A 19,763-nucleotide genomic window follows, 5' to 3' on the forward strand; every position below is an offset into this window, starting at 1 on the left:
CATATATAGAAATAATTAATATGTAAAGTTCAGATAGAATACAATATTTTTTACAGATCGTCATTGTAGAAAAAATGATAGTGGGATTGATTTTAATAACCATTCTGGAATACCTTGTAAGTAAGAAAACATTTTTTTAAAACAATTTTATCTGTAAGCGTTGTCAGATATCTCCAATTCCTATTGTTTAGTTTGTTATATTCGTGTGTTGTAGTGTAATGATTGCAAAAATAAATTAAACAAGTATTAACCCGAATAATTCAGTCATTATGTCATATGTATGTATGTTAGGTTTTATATTTGTTCCTCCTAACCTAAAACAACTTCCTCTGGAAACTTTGTTATAAACAATGCTATACTATCTGTTCCTATTGAAACACATATTCTATACACCTTTATTCCACCAGGGACACATACTGTAATATTTCTTCCAGTGGAAATAATATTTTAGAATATTTGTGAAGTTCGGACCTAATATTATAAAGGAACTTCTATTCCATGCAATTAAAGAAGTTTAACTCTAAAACGCGATCCTGGATTTTATTCTGTCTAACAATTAATATAACTGCCGGCCCTCATACAAGAGAAACTCATTGCTTGAACCCAAACGCCTTGATTCGTCAGAAATACGCAATCAAAGAAAAAAACCGCTACATTAAAAATTATTTTTTATCACAACACGTTTTTATCATTACAAGTAAACCAGTCCATTAAGAATAAAACGTATCAAATTAATCTCCAGATGTTCAAAGAAAAGAGATGATGTCCTATTACACAGGAATGCATAATATAGGTTCTAATGTTGTTCTTATTTCACAGATTCCAAATTATAATACAAAGCATATAGGTTAAGATTGGAGGATCTGATTGAACGATACCGAAGTATCCATCAATATTCCAGTTATCTCAAATAAGGGTCGTGATATCAAAAGAAACGTAACGGAATGAATTGAAACGGAACACCCATTAGATATTTAAAAAAAAAGATTCATCGACAATAAAAAAAAATTTCAAAAACTTTTAAGCTTTTTCTTAGAGTTTCACACTAGGATAGGTATTGAATCCATGACATTATGTCTTTCAGTCTTGCCTTATTCTTATTGAACAAAGTTTTGATAACAATCTTGTGCATGTATATGTAAATTTATGATAAAACAAAGATGTCATTGTTTCACATTTGTCATGTCGGGGCCTTTAATAGCCGACTATACTGTGTGGGTTTTTCTCATTGTTGAATGCCGTACAGTGGCCTATAATTGCTTCATTTGAACTTTGGTGGATAGTTGTCTCATCGTCAATCATACCACATCTCCTGTTGATTTTATATCATATGGTATGATGACTAGAGGTGACCAACTTGTAGACAATGGTCGTATATGATCCACATTAAAGAATGCATTTGAATTATGTTTTTAGGTATCCGTGAGTCCTCTCCCAGATAGACGGGGACCAACAGGAAACTGTCGTGATAGAGATGGTATAATACTGCCGATATCAGAATTTGAGATATCGACGTGTGCAATGTGTTACTTTTATCTTATAAAAGAAAATCCCAAATTGTTTCCAGTAAAGCGTTGCAGCACTAATAGTAAAACGGTTTGTCTAATGGAAAAGAATAAAAACAATAACATTCATTACTGTCATTGTCCTTCTATAAGCAATGCAAGCTCTTTGGTTTACATTGAAAATTCTATTGGAAAAAAGAAGCTTTCCAAACAATGGCATCAGTGCTGTAAAGATGCAGCAAATTGTTGCAATGAACAAACATGTAGTGAGGACATTGACGAAACGTCTGAAGAAAGGGGTGATACATGTCCACATACCTGGGATGGGTGGATGTGTTGGAATAAAACATCAAAGGAAACGGCCGTGCACAACCAATGTCCGAGATTTTTGTCTTTGTCTGACTATAGAGGTACGTATTATGACCTTTGAACAGGACAAGAATTGTATTTGTATTCAATCATTATTTATGCATATCCTTCTTTAGAATAATATTTAAGCAAGCACTAATTAATTAAGACCCCGTTCACACTAGCTTTTTATAAATCGATCTAAATTTGAATCGATCTAAATAAAACCAGTTAGCGTTCACATTATCTTTAACCCTAACGATCTCTACCGGTCTAATCTGAACCACTGCGTTCACACTACATGTACAAATGCATTCGATCTGACCTTATTGCCCGTGACATTGTAAACACTGTGTATAAATAGAAATAGCTAATCAAATAAATGTGTTGATACACACGCTTGCAAAAAAATAATGGACGAAGTTATTGTTTCATTTGAATAACAAGGTCAAATGTTGGTACTGCTGTTCGTGTAGTTTTCGTTAATTTTCGGCCCTCTTATGTTGGTCATCCATTTCGTAATAAATTGCACGTGTGATTTTGCCGCCATACATGCGCACAAATTATTTTCGATTCAATCGTACTAGTTTAGATCGATCTCAGCGTTCACATTTAAAGTTAGATCGGTTTACATGATGATAACATCGATCTAAAGTGAACCGATCTAGTTTAAATCGATCTAAATGTCCAAGTGTGAACGGGGTCTAACAATAACCCAAATGACGACAATAATTTAGGCTGTTCAGAATAGAACAATAATACTTGTAATTTAATTTTTACAATAGAAAATGCAACTAAAATTTGTACTGGGAATGGTACGTGGTGGATAGACCCAGACACGCTTCAAGAAAGAACAGATTATTCTAAATGCCTGTCGAAGGATGCTTTACAGCGTCTGGAGGTACAGTACAATCATTATTTTTCTATCAAACTATGCATATAATATGTTTAATGTACATCTCACCGTTTAATGAAAAGAAGATAGTTGGTCTTTGAATAAACTAAATACAGCTTATCTTGATTTTAACGTTTTTCTTGTACAGTGCATCACTATATAGGGTTTCAAAAGCAGATAAAACATTGAGAGGAAATCGTATGATACCGTTAAGTAAGATAAGTGCGAGCGCATTACACGTCTTTCTGGAAAAGCTTCAGGTACGCTCACAAGCAAAACTACAAACTAAAAAAAAAGAAAAATATTATAAACTGAAAGCATTTAAACGAAATGGGCCGACACAGAACAGCCATGTATATCTAACGTTAACTTTACATGACAGATTTGCAACATTAATTAATGAACTAGACTGACAATGTGTGTTGCATTCCGATCAGTTCAGGGTTTATTTACAATACATGCACTCACATCCCTTGTCTAGATCTCACACACATTTAAAAGGGTTTATTTTGTGTGACAAATCTGTAGCCATATAAAGTAACATTTTTTACATTTTTTTAGAAAATTTACTTAGAAAAATTCTTATAATTTACTTTGAATATAAACTTAGAATATGAAAAATAGATGGTGGGTCTACATTGTACGTCAATTATACAACGCAAAAAACACCATACAAGATATCAATTTGGTCAACATAGGTCTTCAACAATAGACAAGTGTCTTTAGAAAATGCCAAGCTCTAATTCGCACGAAGTCCAGAAAAGTTGTACGTAAATTTAACAGATACCATCAAATATCTACGTAACCATCAACGCCAATTTCCATAATTGACAGAAAAGCAACACAACATTAAGACATAACTAAAGACAACAACGGGTACCACGGGTTCCTGCATTGGTATAGACACGGGAACATTTTGAGGGGGTTAAACGGATTTAAGGAATCTCCAGTCAGCCTTTTTTATTTTTATCAGTTAAGCGAACAATAAAAAAAAGTACGAAAACACTTCACTGTATAATACTGATATAATAAATGTATAAAAAAGAAATCATGTTAACCAACAATTGAAAATGTCGCAATAAAGAATGCTTACATTCATTGAAAGCAAGCTGAAGGTAAGTTAGAATTATTTTACATCAATCATACATTGTTCTATCGGCAGCTGTACCCTCAGGAGATTTCAAATAACAGCATTTAAAGTACAAGAGGACACTATTCTGTTCCATGCACAAGAGTAGATCTGTACATAATTAAAAAATAGAAGAAAAAGAAGAGAAAGTTGTTTTATTTCGACATCAAACTTAGTGAATTGATATTGTTCCACAAAAATACCCAACGCAATTATTGAAATATAGTTAACCACTTCTTTATATATCTTAAATTACTAGTTTTATTGTAAATAGAGTCGGAAACTTGAGAAAAACTTACTTTTTAGCTTTTAAGAAAATATAATAAAGAAATCGATCAGGGAAAATGTTGCTATTATTGTTGATAATCAATCCTCGATCGTGTTAAAGTGGATTTCCAACTATTTTTGGTCTCAATGCGAGACAACAACAAAAAGAGACGATGCCTAGGGTCATTCGAAAATAATAAATCAAATAAAATCAGATAGCACCATGACAAATAATAAGCTGCGCCATGAGCGCATGATACGCCCGTCGCTTTTTCAACAAATAAAGTTCCATAACTCCTCAATGTCATATCAGAAATTTATAAACAAAACTAAAGGGAGCTTATTTTAGTAAATATAAACCAGTCACAAAAGTCTCATGAAAACCGCTCAAATTATTTTTGAGTTATTGTCCGAAAACTAGAAAATCACCCCTTTTTATGAAAAAAATCTCAATCAGAAACGTAAAATCGAAAATTTACAAAAATCGAGGGAGCTTACGTCAATAGGTATAAATAATTCATTAAAGTTTCATGAAAATTGGTTAAAGCGTTTTTTTAGTTATTGTTGACGACGGATGGACGGAAAGACGTACGGACGGACAACGGTATACCATAATACGTTCCGTAAACGGGCATATAAAAATAAACGACAAAAAGACAAAAATTACAAAAATGCAAAATGCATTAAATATCAAGGAATATCAAATTCAAAAAGTTGAACCTCAACCTTGGTTTACATCGAACCAAAAATAAAAAAGATCCATTATTCAAGGGACTTGTGACTGGGTTGATGTTAATATGCTCGATGACGGACAGTCTAACAGCAGATTTTAGTGTACGTAAAATATGTGGTTTTTTTTTAATTTTCAGTTTCATAAGATTTCAACAATAGTGAGCCTTTCTATCAACGCTTTTGGAATTTTTTTGCTGATTCCTGCAATTATCATTTTCATTCGTTACAGGTAACAAAAGTTTACATGAATTACTTTTAATTCAAAGTTTAATAGTGAGACATTTTTATTCCTGACAATGGGAACATAATGACGTCATTAAGTGTAATCGGACTGTTGTGTTATATAACGGTGCATAGTATAAAAAAGTTTTAACAAAAATACCGAACTATAAGTTTAATTCAAAAAGGGGGAAGTTCATTAAACCTGACAATATCAAACGTTGGACTTCATCAACAAACGGAACAAATGGAAAATAACTGTCATATTCCTGACTTGTTACAGGATTTCCCGAAGAAAATGGTGGGTGGGACCTGGTTTTATAACTAGTTAAACCTCCCACTTGTATGACTGTTGTTTATAGGTCCTATATATTGACAAAAATGGATAGCAACCCAAACAGACATAATTGGTTAATGTGACACTAATTGGGATCCAGCAGCCAAAACTGTGAACATACATCACAAGCATACACAAAGCACAACTGACTAAATGCAAACAAACATAAATATAAATCTGACAAAGACACAAACATAAAAAGTTTTTTTTAGGTGATAGTACACACAATTATTAAAACATAATGCCAGACTAGTATAAACTCACCCGGAAAAATACAAATTAAGTAAAATATAGATACACGAGTATACAAAATGGTTAATTGACTGATTGATGTTTAACGCCACTTTCAGCACTATTGGTTATTCCGTGGCGGTCAGTTTTTGTTGGTGGAGGAAGCCGGAGTGACCGGAGAAGTCCACCGACTTTCAACAAGAAAACAGACAACCATAGTCAATTAAGATTGGAGTCGAACGCACCTGCCATGCTACCAGGAACGCTAAACAAAACCCGAAAGCTGGAAATACAAATGCCGATATAAGTCAAGAGTCATACGACCAAAAAGAACATATTAGTACAAAGACAAATAATGGGAAAACTGTCACGTACGATATGTAATAAGGGATAACAAGGGCAATCAAACATTTGTTATTACACGTATTATAGAATATCAACATGGAACTGATTTCCATCCTATGACGTCATTCGGTACCCATGGTCAGGGACAAAATGTTTCACTTTGTACTATGGTCTAATCAATGAGCTATTGAATCAGAACAAATGTCAAAAAATATAAATGAGTTACCAATATTTTATCAAGAAAAAATTATTGCCCTTTGAAAAAAATATTTCCAAGACTTTTCAATGGTGACGATTTTATCAAAATAATTGATACCGATCGTAAGAAAACACCAAAAAGTCCCAATTTAAATTGAATAAATATATTCGAAAGTATAAAATAAAAAAAAATACAATGGAAATAATTTTTTCTTTTTGGGGGCGTAAGATATGTGTGATTTAGAATTTGACTGGGAAATTATCGTACTTTTCCGCACATTTTATTTTTTGTCGGTGATCACTTTACTGTTCTCACTAAGAACACTTTTATTGAAATTCATTAAATTTGAATTATTTCCATGTCAATATTGATTTTGTTCTGATTATTCTATTATTAATATTTTTCTTCTTCTTCCGCCAAGTTTGTTTGTTATGTGTAATTTTTTTGTTCGCAACATGATGCTAAGAAATTTGGTACTTGTATGTTATCGTATAGTTATTGCGCTTTTGACTATATGTGTTGCTTGGTGACGTCACAGCGCGAGCTACCAAAATGAAACCGGGGTTTTCTTCCATTCGAATAGAATTAGAAATGTACACCTTAATTAAACAAAAGTAGGTCCGATTTCCTTACAAAAAAATGCATACACAACAAATAAATAAAACATAAGTCCGATGTTCCGTAGAAAAAAAAAGAAAATTTAAACAAAGTACTTGATGCATCCAGGGCGTCCGTTATGGCTGTGCGGGATGTTGAATACGCAGCCACATTCGGTCAGAATGGGAACGTTATATCTGATGCCTCGCTAAGAGTGTGCCATGCACAAATTTGTTTCGGTCTCATGTGTTTAATAGGGGATCCGTTTCTTGTGATCCTGTCCCATGTGTTTATTCACTCAACCAATCAATCAATTAATCGATCATCAATCAACCATGTTTCGAAGGGGGAAGACCGTTTACAATTGTTTTTGAAAATAATTGATTTATATTTCTGATTAGATTGTTGTTTTACTCAATCTGTAGGCATATTCTACAGGTCTAGTTTAATAATGGCGATCGTAGAGATCTTGTTTTTTTAAATTTAATGTTACGATGTTTAGTTTGAGAATTTATTCCTAAACTAATCTTAATGATTTACCAATGCATAGATATGATACAGGGTATATATATTTTAGACCAATTTTATTCTAAACGTAAATGATAAGTAAAGAACATGTATCTTCCAGAAATCTACGCCGTCAAAATAGAATAAAACTACACATTAACCTGTTCCTTTCCTTACTTTTGTGTGGAATTGCTGTCATGTGTTGGGACGTCATGATCAAATACAACAGAATTGTAAACCTACAAGACGATCTTATACAATATAATCAGGTATTAGAAGAATTAATATATGTTTATCATATGTAAGAAATTAACCTATCATTAATTTTATCACTGCCGATTGTTCTCTTCTGATGAGGTAAATCAATATATGAAAAACTCTCGTAACAAAAAAAAACACAACATTTTTTAAGGACAATTTTTAAAACACATCGTGAAAAAGAAACTTGATTTAATTTCATTAACATATAATTTTTTTTTTTCCAGGATGGATGCAAAGTATTAAATATGATAGAGCACTACTTTCGATCTACTACTTATTATTGGATGTTGTGCGAGGGATTTTATTTACACCGACTGTTGTTGAACGCCTTTGTTCCTCCAAAGCGCTTAATAGGATACTACATCACAGGATGGGGTAAGTTATTATTGGAATTTGTGCGAGGGATTTTATTTACACCGACTGTTGTTGAACGCCCTTGTTCCTCCAAAGCGCTTGATAGGATACTACATCACAGGATGGGGTGAGTTATTATTAGATGTTGTACGAGGGATTTTATTTACACCGGATGTGTTGAACGCTTTTGTTCCCACAGAGCACTTAAGATGATACTACATCACAGGATGGGGTAAGTTGTTATTGGATGTTGTGCGAGGGATTTTATTTACACCGACTGTTGTTGAACGCCCTTGTTCCTCCAAAGCGCTTAATAGGATACTACATCACAGGATGGGGTAAGTTATTATTGGATGTTGTGCGAGGGATTTTATTTACACCGACTGTTGTTGAACGCCTTTGTTCCTCCAAAGCGCTTAATAGGATACTACATCACAGGATGGGGTAAGTTATTATTGGATGTTGTGCGAGGGATTTTATTTACACCGACTGTTGTTGATCGCTTTTGTTCCCCTAGAGCACTTAATAGGATACTACATCACAGGATGGGGTAAGTTATTATTGGATGTTGTGCGAGGGATCTTATTTACACCGACTGTTGTTGGACGCCTTTGTTCCTCTAAAGCGCTTAATAGGATACTACATCACAGGATGGGGTAAGTTATTATTGGATGTTGTGCGAGGGATCTTATTTACACCGACTGTTGTTGAACGCTTTTGTTCCCCTAGAGCACTTAATAGCATACTACATCACAGGATGGGGTAAGTTATTATTGGATGTTGTGCGAGGGATCTTATTTACACCGACTGGTGTTGAACGCTTTTGTTCCCCTAGAGCACTTAATAGGATACTACATCACAGGATGGGGTAAGTTATTATTGGATGTTGTGCGAGGGATCTTATTTACACCGACTGTTGTTGGACGCCTTTGTTCCTCTAAAGCGCTTAATAGGATACTACATTACAGGTTGGGGTAAGTTATTATTGGATGTTGTGCGAGGGATTTTATTTACACCGACTGTTGTTGAACGCCTTTGTTCCTCCAGATCGCTTAAATAGGATACTACATCACAGGATGGGGTATTTTTGCACTAAATTTTAGTGTGTGATTAATTTGCAATACATTTCGGGATGGAGTAAATTTGCACTGCATTTCAGGATGGGATAGATTTTTACTACATTTCAGGATGGGGTAAATTTGTACTACATTTCAGGATGATGTAAATTTGTACTACATTTCAGGATGATGTAAATTTGTAGGACATCAATTGATATAATATGACAAGATACATACATATAAGTATAAATATGTGATACGAAATACACCATATTTTGCAATTTTACTTCCAAGACTACAAAGACTGTGTATCTGCTATAGTGTAAATGTAGTAAACAGTATGTTGGTGAATCAGAGCAGCCATTTTACAAACGTATGAACGACCATTTTAGTGAATATGAATGTAAGCCGGACCTTCCTCTCAGTCGACATTTGAGATCCCCTTACCTCATTAAGACAAATCTCAATGGACTGACTTGGTCTAGGGAGGAGGAAATCACTCAGGAAAGATTTTGGATAAATTAATTAAAAACATTGGCACCAAATGGGATCTATGAAAAGGTGTATTTCAAATCGTGCATGCTAAACACAGCATTTGGTTGGATAATCATGTTTGTTTCATTTTGAATGCACAAATACACAGCCTCGTTTATAATTGTAAATACTGAATTGCGAGAACTTTTAAAATTTTAGAATAATTCAAGCTTTATTTGTTTAATTTATTACGTTCGAGATTTTTTTGGGAAGATCATCATAGATGATCATTAATAAAAAAATACTCCATTTACATCAAGCTGATGAAAGATATCTGATCATATCTGTTATCCAAATTATATAATGATATTTGTATTTCTGTACTATTCCTATTAATTTCGGTGTTGTTGTACTCATGATGGACATCTGTTATCCGAAATATTTATTGATATATTTTCTTTTACTAATTGGTTGCCTTATGAAGTGGCCAATGTTTTATGGGCTATATGGATAAAGGATCCATACTAGATCGTAGTCCAACGGTCAGTATAAAAAGTAAAATGTGGTGGATTGAGGAAAGGATTCGTCGAACATGGTGGCAAATGGAAATATGTCTATATAACACGAGTCAAATGAATTCAGTTGAAAACTAACTATATCTGCCTTTGTTTCCTTTTTATAGGAATGCCATTTCTTACAGCCTTAATATATACAGTGCTGCGAATAAGCTTGTTTGATAACAGGTAAAGGAATAAAGTTATGAAACACATAATAGGAATATATGGTTAATGTGCAGTGGCGGATCCAGAATTTTTCATAAGTGGGGGCCCACTGACTTCCTAAGAGGGGGCCCGCTCCAGTCATGCTTCAGTGATTCCCTATATAATCAACCAAATTTTTCCCAAAAAAGGGGGCCCGGGCCCCCTGAAAAACCCTCTAAATCCGCCTCTGATGTGTATGGAAGGCGATGTGAGGTAATATACGTTAACGGGACGTCGACCAAACGACACAAAAAAGCCTGTAGAAGTCAACATACGGTCTTTATTGAAAAAGGTGATTTTCGTTTCAAAGCCACATATGGCCCTTTAAAATGAAACAAAGCTCTCACTTCACACGGCAAGTTCATTATGGCAGTTCGCACTGGTTTGAGTTTCATTGAAGAACACAGCTGCACGGTAATATCAACAAACAACCGATCATATCTGGCAAAGAAATCTAACAAAAAGTGTCATACATAACCTGGCACCTCACTGTAAAGTACGGAAACAATATAAACACTTGAACAATCACGGTCACATGAGTATATGTTAAAAAAAACAACTTTACATGACGGTAAAATATGTATGAATAGGGCAAAGAGTTAGGTTGAATAACATAACAATATCTTTATGTACCAGATGTTCAGAATTTAACAGTTCAAAAACTTTTTTGAAACGTTTATTACTTGATTGATATTTGGATTTTTTAAAGCAATACATGTTTGTATGTAACAGAGATCTATCGAATTATATCCCAAGAATCATATTATGTACGGTTATGCAGCTTGAATACTATACAAATAAGCAGAAATTGAAGTAACATTCTAGCTCTCAGTCTGCTCTCATAGACTTGCCCTGTATATTTGTCCTTCATTTCGTGAACTATTAAATTTTTTAAATAGTTATAAGAAGATGTGGTATGAGTGCCAATGAAACAACTCTCCATCCAAGTCATAATTTGTAAAAGTTAACCATCATAGGTCAAAGTACGGCCTTCAACACGGAGCCTTGGCTCACACCGAACTGCAAGCTATAAAGGGCCCCAAAAATGACTAGTGTAAAACCATTCAAACAGGAAAACCAACGGTCTAATCTATATAAAAAACGAGAAACGAGAAACACTTATGAACCACATCAACAAACAACAACCACTGAACATCAGGTTCCTGACCCCATTTAATTTGCTGGTCTTAACCCCATTGCACATATCATGGTATTTTTGCGTGTATGTATTATTAACAATTAGAGATATTTAGTGGTGACTATATGGTGTAATCGTTAGTATGATGTTATTGTTTTAGTGATTGTTGGATAGACCCAATATCTGGCAAGTACCATGGTCTAGAATGGATACTGTTTGCACCAACTATACTGTGCATCATTGTATGTAGTTTTATTTCATTCAGGTGTTATTAGAATTATACATCCATATTCATTTGGACAACGTGCGTTATAATTTAAAAAAACAATAAATCCGACAATAACTTTGTTTACGCATGTTTGTTTGTTTTCTCATTTAAATATCAGGTGAAGGCATACGTTAATTGAAATATGGGATATTCATACACCAGACAGCAACCCAAACGAAAAAAAACATGTATGTGGTCTTCAATAGTATGCAAGTGTTCCTACAACGATTTTAGCTCTAAATTGCTCTTAGTCGGTATGATAAACAGTGGCTATGTTAAGGATTTGTGGGGTATAATATATAAACTATCCAATTATCCTGAGGATCTTGCTTTAGGATTTTGTATTTGTCTATATATAATTTAGTTTCTGAAAACAAAACGAGAAGCGCAAACTTTTAAACGTCCTAAATCGCTGCCTTAGTTCGACTACCTCAATTCTGTGAGAACTATTTAGTATTGTTAAAAAGGAACGACTTTAATAAAAAGTAAGTGGTGATTACATTTGTATCTTTATTACAATAAATGCATGGAAAGTACGTATAATTTGAACGGAAGCATGAAAAACAATTTTGTACATATAACATAAATTGATGGTGAATTTGTCTCATTTTTACGACTTGTCTTTGACAGCATCATTTAGAGCTTAATATGATTTAAATCCTCATTGTTGTTGAAAATTTTGTTGAATTATATATTGTGATCTTTTATTTTCAATTTTTTTTTGACTTGCTGATTATATGCCATTATGTCACATCCGTTTTATTCATATTATTGTTTATGTTTTAAATGCAGTCGTTGAAGATGATGTCGTTTTTCTCTCTCCCAAAATTTGATTGATCATGCATCAAAAGATTGCCACCAAAATCAATTTCGACAAAATGGGATACGCACCAAATGAAAGTATCAATATAAGGAGTTGTGGTGTGATAACCAATGAGATAACGATTCAGAAATACCATAGAACAAGGAAGTACACAATAGTAAGTCACCCGACGGCCTTCAACAACGAACAAAACCCATTGGGCCGTACTGTAAAGAAAGGAATAAAAGACCACTGTTTAACAATATGTGAAACAATTCAAAAGAGAAAACCAACTGTCCGATTTATACTACATGTAAAACAATGAACGAAAAAATATGAAAAATTACAACCTAGGTTAAGTTAGTTCCAATCTAGAACCAAGAAAAGTAAATACAACAGAGCAATTTCATTTGGCTGGAATCTAGTATGAAATGTGTAACGCAATACATATATTTATTCATTGTCACAAACTATATGTATTTCAAAGTTATACGTCATTATAACATTAGTAAAACTAGTTTTCTAAGTTATTAATCCTGCTGTGAAACAGATGGATGTGGTCATAATAGGCATGTATAATTTGAAATCAATCTTAACACTTGTTTTTTTTAAGACGATTGCTTTATTTTGAAGATTTAATTAAGAAGTCAAATTATTAAAACATTTATATGTTACAGTTACTCGTTGCAGATCAATGTGTTTTTCCTTTTGAACATTCTTCGAGTATTGGTTCGACAGCTTTCTCATCCCAATGAACCTAAAAGTTACAGGTAAATTTGAAATCAGTACAATTTATGCATGTAAAAATTGACACTAACTGATCTTTTTTAATTCTCAGAAGAATTACCTTGAGCTGAGCTATTATTCGACTTGTCGTTATAAAACTGGGGAGAATAAGTAAAAACTGAAAATAAAGAATGTACACTCCTCCTCCTCCATAGCTCTGGTTCCTTGTCTGTGTTTGGCTATACTTTTGGTCCTTTTCGGGGATATACACTCATCAACGTTTGTATACGGCTTCAGATTATTAAATATTTTGGCCTCGAGTAACAATATGAGATATGAATTGTCTAAATGCTCATATGTTTATTAAAATTGTACCGTTTGATGTTATTCTGCCAAATCAAGGTCAAAGTGTAAGACAGGCATTAGTTGTTCAATATATCAGCAATTTTGTATGCTGTGTCTTTTGAAAAGGGCGTCTAGCGTACAAAAATGTAATCCTAGTATCTACGATGAATTTATTGAATAATAAAATTCAAAATAAAACTTGAAAACCATATTGAGAAGAGTTTAATAGTCACTGAAACGAAATTCTAAATATTAAATATGCCTTTTGCAGAATATCCGGCAAAAATGGAAAAACTGAAAGCAATAAAATATTCTGTAATACAATTGTAAATCAACTCAAATCACATAAATGGAATTCCTTTCTAAATTATAATTTCGCTTATTGTGATGAGCACAGTCAATTATAACAGCTAGTAATATATTTACTCAAAGTACATTCATTTGCAAGAAGAGAGGTTTTTATCAGTTCTATTTCCATGACAAAACATATGTAGTCAATATTCGGTTAAAAACGCCCCCAAAAGTACATGTTTCAAAGTGACAAATAATCTAAAGGAAGTAATACACCCGAGATTTAAGTAGTCATCGTGCCTAATGAGGCAAAATATCGCTATATCGCTATATCAATATGAAAATGTGGTTATATCCATTAATTTTTTCGACTATTCATTGTTAACCTTTAACCTGGATTTAATTGAAATTGCACTGTATAACATTTTGACTTTTTGACTATCGGATAAAGCTGAAAGTACAGATACTTAGCTTTCGAATGGTAACTTAAGTCTTTATGAAAAATGTCACTCGAATATTACAATGTAATACAACCTCAGATATTCTTAGGTATACAAATAATTGTTTCAGAAAAGCTGTGAAGGCGACACTTATACTGATACCGCTCTTGGGAGTTCACCAGTTCTTCACTATTTACAGACCTCGTCCTGGTGACGATGGATACTACACCATGACAATGACAGCAGCAGTTATTTATAATTCACAGGTTGGTCTGTCGTAAAAGAGAGGCGAAAGATACCAAAGGGACTTTCAAACTCATAAGTCGAAAATAAACTGACAACGCCATGGCAAGAAAAGAAAAGACCAACAGTTAAACAACAGTACATAAAACACAACATAGACAAACTGAAGACTGAGCAACACGAACCCACCATAAACTTGGGGTGATCTCAGGTGCTCCGGAAGGTAAGCAGATCCTGCTCCACATGAAAATAAACTTGGGATTTTGAAGGAAATTTCCTATTATAATTTCATTAGTTGAGCATAGTTCAGGATTTTTTTCCAAGTAGCGACCATATAAACTTAATTTCAAAGTGGCAGAAGGTAAGCTATCACAATATTAAATGCATATCTTGTATATATATATATTAAGGGGAAAGCTGCTGCCTTGTATTATCAAGCGGCTTTTAAGAGATATTCTTTTCTTGCTTTGATAAGAATCGTTTTAAATTAAAATGTATCTCCCGCAAGTATAGCTCTGATTTCTTGTCCTGGTTGGATTTACTTTCGGTTACTTTTGGTTTTATCAGCTCTTCAACCTTTGTTTTAGGTTTTGGCCTTTAAATATTTTGGCCTTAAGCAGATACATTAACTGTCGAAATTCGCATCTGGTGCAGTAAAATTGGTATTGTTAATGTTATGGAAAACCATAAACGCTTTTTTATTAATATTTTCGTTTTAGGTAGCTGTCATTCATACATTGTTATTCCATATTGATATTTTTCTAGTTGGTTTTTTCTATATTAACTTGATTTTTAAAAGAAGAGCGCATTTACCGGAAGAAAAAAATCTTGGGAGTATCTGGATACTATATAATAGTGTTGTAATGCTATCGGTGCATTGTCGATTGACAATCGGTTTGTTTACAATGGCAGCAGGTCCGTGTTTTCCTGGTCCAATATTAAATCAATACAGATTTCGGATTAACGAAATAAGCGCACTTCCGGTATATGCAATCATTGCAAGATGTCATTTGCATGCTTTTGCAATAGTGTTGTCTGCGTTTCTTCTGTATTTTTATTTATCCCAATCCCTATGGTATCTTCTTGTCGTTTTAAGATCACCTCTCATTTGCGATAGCGCTAAAAAAATAATTAAAAGATCTAATTATGCGTTCGTTTCAATCTTAGTACATAATTTTCCTAATAAGTAAGTCTGGAAAAATAAGTTTTTTTCGCAATTAAAAAAAAAACAACAGGCTTAACTTAATTTAACATCAAATGCTGAAGATATATTGAAAATCCAATTTTATTGTTACAGTTGGAGATCATTGACTATACCAAGAGAATACTATTAATTTGGTTGAAGTTAACGAGAACAAAATAGATGACTGAACGAATGAATGATTGCTTGCTTTACGTCCAGTAGCAAAGAGTTCATGCATATTTAGGACGAGAACAATTTTAACTTTTAAAATACTGTAGGTAGGCACTGCAATGTAGGTCAACCGCGATTTAGGGCGGGACATACTCCCAATGGAAAATTAGGGTATGCTGAGTATTTAGTGGTATAATATTTGCCCCACTTAAGGAAGGGTTTTATTGCCGATGGGAAACTCCAGGGATGGCTATATTTCTATATCCCAGTCAACCCTTGAGATGATTGCTGAAAAAATGATGTGGGTTATGTTATTGCACAATATTCAAGGAAATTATATCAATTTTACAGATCTACAAAATGAAATTTAATCAGTCGCATGAAAGTGAACACCAGGAATGATATTCTAGAGGATAATACTCAAACAAGTCAAATGAACTAAAAAACTAACAGATAATACATCAATTATTTAAAATCGAGAATAGTGATTAAATGAGACTATGGGGCTATTATATCAATAAGACAGCAACCTAACAAAAAAATACACCTAGACGTCAACAACAGTCAAAGGTATATCGCATGGCAAGCTCTGAACCGCCCAGAGTCTAGACAAAGTTTTCATGTGTCAAATGGAAGATACCAAAGATCTGAAATTAACAGCTATTTTTTTAGACGAAACACAAAAGGTTTCGATAATACTAGGGATAATTACGAACAAATTACCTTAAATGGTAAAATTATTTTTTCAGTGTTCACTATTCCCTCGTTTTATCAATAAGTGTAAGATTATAAATGACAAAACAATAAACAAAAATCAAATATGACAGACAACAATATAACCACCGAATTACAGGTTCCTGACTTGGGACAGGAACATATAAATGTGACGGGATTAAACATGTTTGTGAGCGCTTAACCCTCTCCTAACCTGGTACAGTGGTGTAACACCACAAAATAGGAACCAACTGTTAAAATCAGTTAAAAATGACTAGTCTCATTAGATTGACACGAGGCAAAAAATAAAGCAACTAACAGAAGGACAAATGACCTAAAGTGAGGATCTAAAGGTACTTGTAGTAACTGAAGATTAGTTCAAAAACTTATAAATAAGTCATGTTCTCCCAGACTCACTCTATTATATCGACAGCACAGATGACAATGACAAACATTATATAGTAACTTGGACCTTATCAAAGAATGCTACCTTTCCATCTCTAATACCGACCGCAGTTCTTAGGTGTAGATTTCATTCTGCAACCAAGGGGAATTATTTTCATATTGAGGAGTTTCATTATTTGTTTCTCATGTACACAAACGTATCGACAACCTCATATCGACACTACACTGTTTTATTAAATCAATAGAACACCACTGCTGTTTAGGTATTCCCACAAACTGATATATTTGCGATATTGAATCTTATATTTTTTTTATTGTATTACAGGCAATTTTAATATCCTTCATTTTCTTCTATTTCAACTCGGAGGTAAGTAACATGAAAAAGTAAAATTTAATGCCGAGTCAAAATACATGTTAGCTGACTATGCGGTATGGATTTTACTCATTGTTGAAGGCCGTACGGTGACCTATGGTTGTTTATTTCTGTGTCATTTGGTCTCTTGTGGAGAGTTGTCTCATTGGCAATCATACCACATCTTCTTATTTTTATATCCCAATTTTATATGATCTACATGCATGATGTAAATGGACAAGAAGCTCGAGGACCCGATTAGGCTGTAGCACTAACTAGCATTCTATTCATGATATCCTTACATCATAGGACTTTTAATTAAACTATGTCCTCAACAGGCAGGGCACAAAAGTTAGGTATGCATTTTTAGATAAGGAATTACATCAACATTTGGTTACTTTTTTATTTATGTACTTTGTCATTTGAGGATTTGAATACTTAGTCAAATCTTTGATGATCCCTGTCAGATTCACTAGCAGCTTTTTTGGACTCCAGGAGTTTTACAGCTTAACAATTTGTATGGACAGTTGTCCATGTTAAAGACAGCTTGTAAACTTCTTTTTGTTTAGTCGTTTAGTAGGAACTATTGTTTTATTGGCCATCTCCTGTCCCAATATGCTATCGAAAAAGGTTCTATGTAACAGGCATGAGCCCCGTGAACCATGCTAAACTCATGTTTATACGATAAAAAGTAGAGAAGAGTAAAAGTCAATGACACAAAAACCGACGACATAATGAACCAAAATACATCAAAAGGTTATCATACAGTCATTAACAATAGACGGATTTCTATACCATTTGTCAAGCTCTTATTCGCCCAGAGTCTTAAAGGATGCGAGTAAATAAAAGAAAAACGAACAAGACCTGCAATTATTACTATATGATTGATTTTTAGTCAAATTTCTTATTTTTTGAAATGTTGAAAGCCGTGTTTGATGGGGCATTAACAACATTTCTTAAAGGAGATTATACATATTAAAAGTTCTATAATATTGGTACAGAATTTGATTTCACGTTTTAGTCAATGTTTCTAACAATGAAAGGAGCCATATTTAATTTCGACGTCTATCCGATATTTGACATGATATCACAAAAGATTTACAACCAAGGATTTTTCTGATTTTGTATTGAATTTTCTTGTTAAGCTTTGAAATTCTATTTTCAGAATAGCTCCATGATTACTTTTGACTGTACTAGTCAACCATAATTCGCAAAAGGCACCGTAAATCTATTAAAATCTAAAATTTGATAGTAGAAATTATTTCCTTCCAGGTTTTTTTTTAGACTTGTTAAATTTAATTGCTTGATAAATTGTGTCTGTTTTCTTTCAGTAAAAGTGGAATATTTGATTTTTGTATACTATTGCTGGGTCAATATTAATGTTTGGGACTGTAACTACCTTAATATATAAGCTCTCATTATATATAATAAATGTTCGAAACATATGTAGGCGATCGTCGTTTAAAGTGATAAAATTAAATTAAAGGCTGTAAATTCAGTAAGCAAAAACAAACTAATGTTAAATGCTTGATACAATGAAGTATACTTTTTTTGAGATGGCTGAAATTCAATTTGCTCATACTTAACGGAAATCAGACACTCTTTAAATCAAGGCTTCTTCAAAGGGAAAAACTCTAGAACCAAAGTAGTATTTACACTGAAGTTAGATTTAGCATAATTTAAGTTCAGGTAAACTGATGCAATAATACATAAATTATTGTTTGGTGCGAAAAAATAAATATTTGCGACAAAATTATTCTCATTCATTTTTTGGTAAACATAAGATGAAGATAAAAGGAGTAATTCTCAACCTCTGGAAAGGTTCCTTTTATCTTTTTAAAGGAAACATTGTTTAACAATTAACAACAAAACTATTTAGCACTTTCATATCAGATACAAAAAGAGAGAGTATGAACTTAGAAAAAATACGAAAAACAACACCATGTCATCAGGAAATAACGACAAAAAGACAACTACACCGGAAAGGTCAGAAATTCCTACTTAACTAATTACACATGACGTTTCACTCTTTCAGTACGTTGATTGGTAATAACAAGGCAAGCCCTGAAACAGTGGAGATGTCGCAATGCTATACTAATTCAGCGTCGCGAGGCAGAGACGACGCTACCACTGTGCAATATAACCAGTGATAAATCATCATTTTAGGTCAAGTTACAGTAAATGGGCTATGTCACAGATTTTGGTAAAATTTGCATACAACTTTGGCTCGTCGAACTATAACTGAAAATCAAAAAAATAGTGCATTTATCTCTTTTATTTTCTGAAATATTACCGATTTAATAATGAAACACAAATAAAATAAAAAAATGGCCAAAAGTTCAATCCCTTGTAGGGATATCTTTTCTAAAACTGTTTACATATATCTATCAATAGAACAAAATAGGTGAATAGAAAGCCTTTAAAATCGGCGAAAGTCGTTCTTTAATTTGTTTTAAAACCACCAAA

The 19,763-nt window shown here is 33.3% G+C and overlaps 1 protein-coding gene across 1 annotated transcript; it reads left to right on the forward strand.

Annotated features, from left to right (window-relative positions):
- Positions 1 to 269: 269 nt before the first annotated feature.
- LOC127727740 (calcitonin gene-related peptide type 1 receptor-like) lies at positions 270 to 14,510 on the forward strand. The gene is made up of 9 exons (XM_052234855.1): positions 270 to 278; positions 1,417 to 1,477; positions 2,639 to 2,754; positions 5,014 to 5,105; positions 7,433 to 7,580; positions 7,797 to 7,947; positions 11,532 to 11,599; positions 13,118 to 13,197; positions 14,360 to 14,510. Exons 1-9 carry the CDS (start codon positions 270 to 272, stop codon positions 14,508 to 14,510), a joined length of 876 nt encoding a protein of 291 aa, XP_052090815.1.
- Positions 14,511 to 19,763: the final 5,253 nt, after the last annotated feature.

Source organism: Mytilus californianus, unplaced genomic scaffold (genome assembly GCF_021869535.1).
Source record: "Mytilus californianus isolate M0D057914Y unplaced genomic scaffold, xbMytCali1.0.p SCAF_2, whole genome shotgun sequence".
NCBI lineage: Eukaryota > Metazoa > Mollusca > Bivalvia > Mytilida > Mytilidae > Mytilus > Mytilus californianus.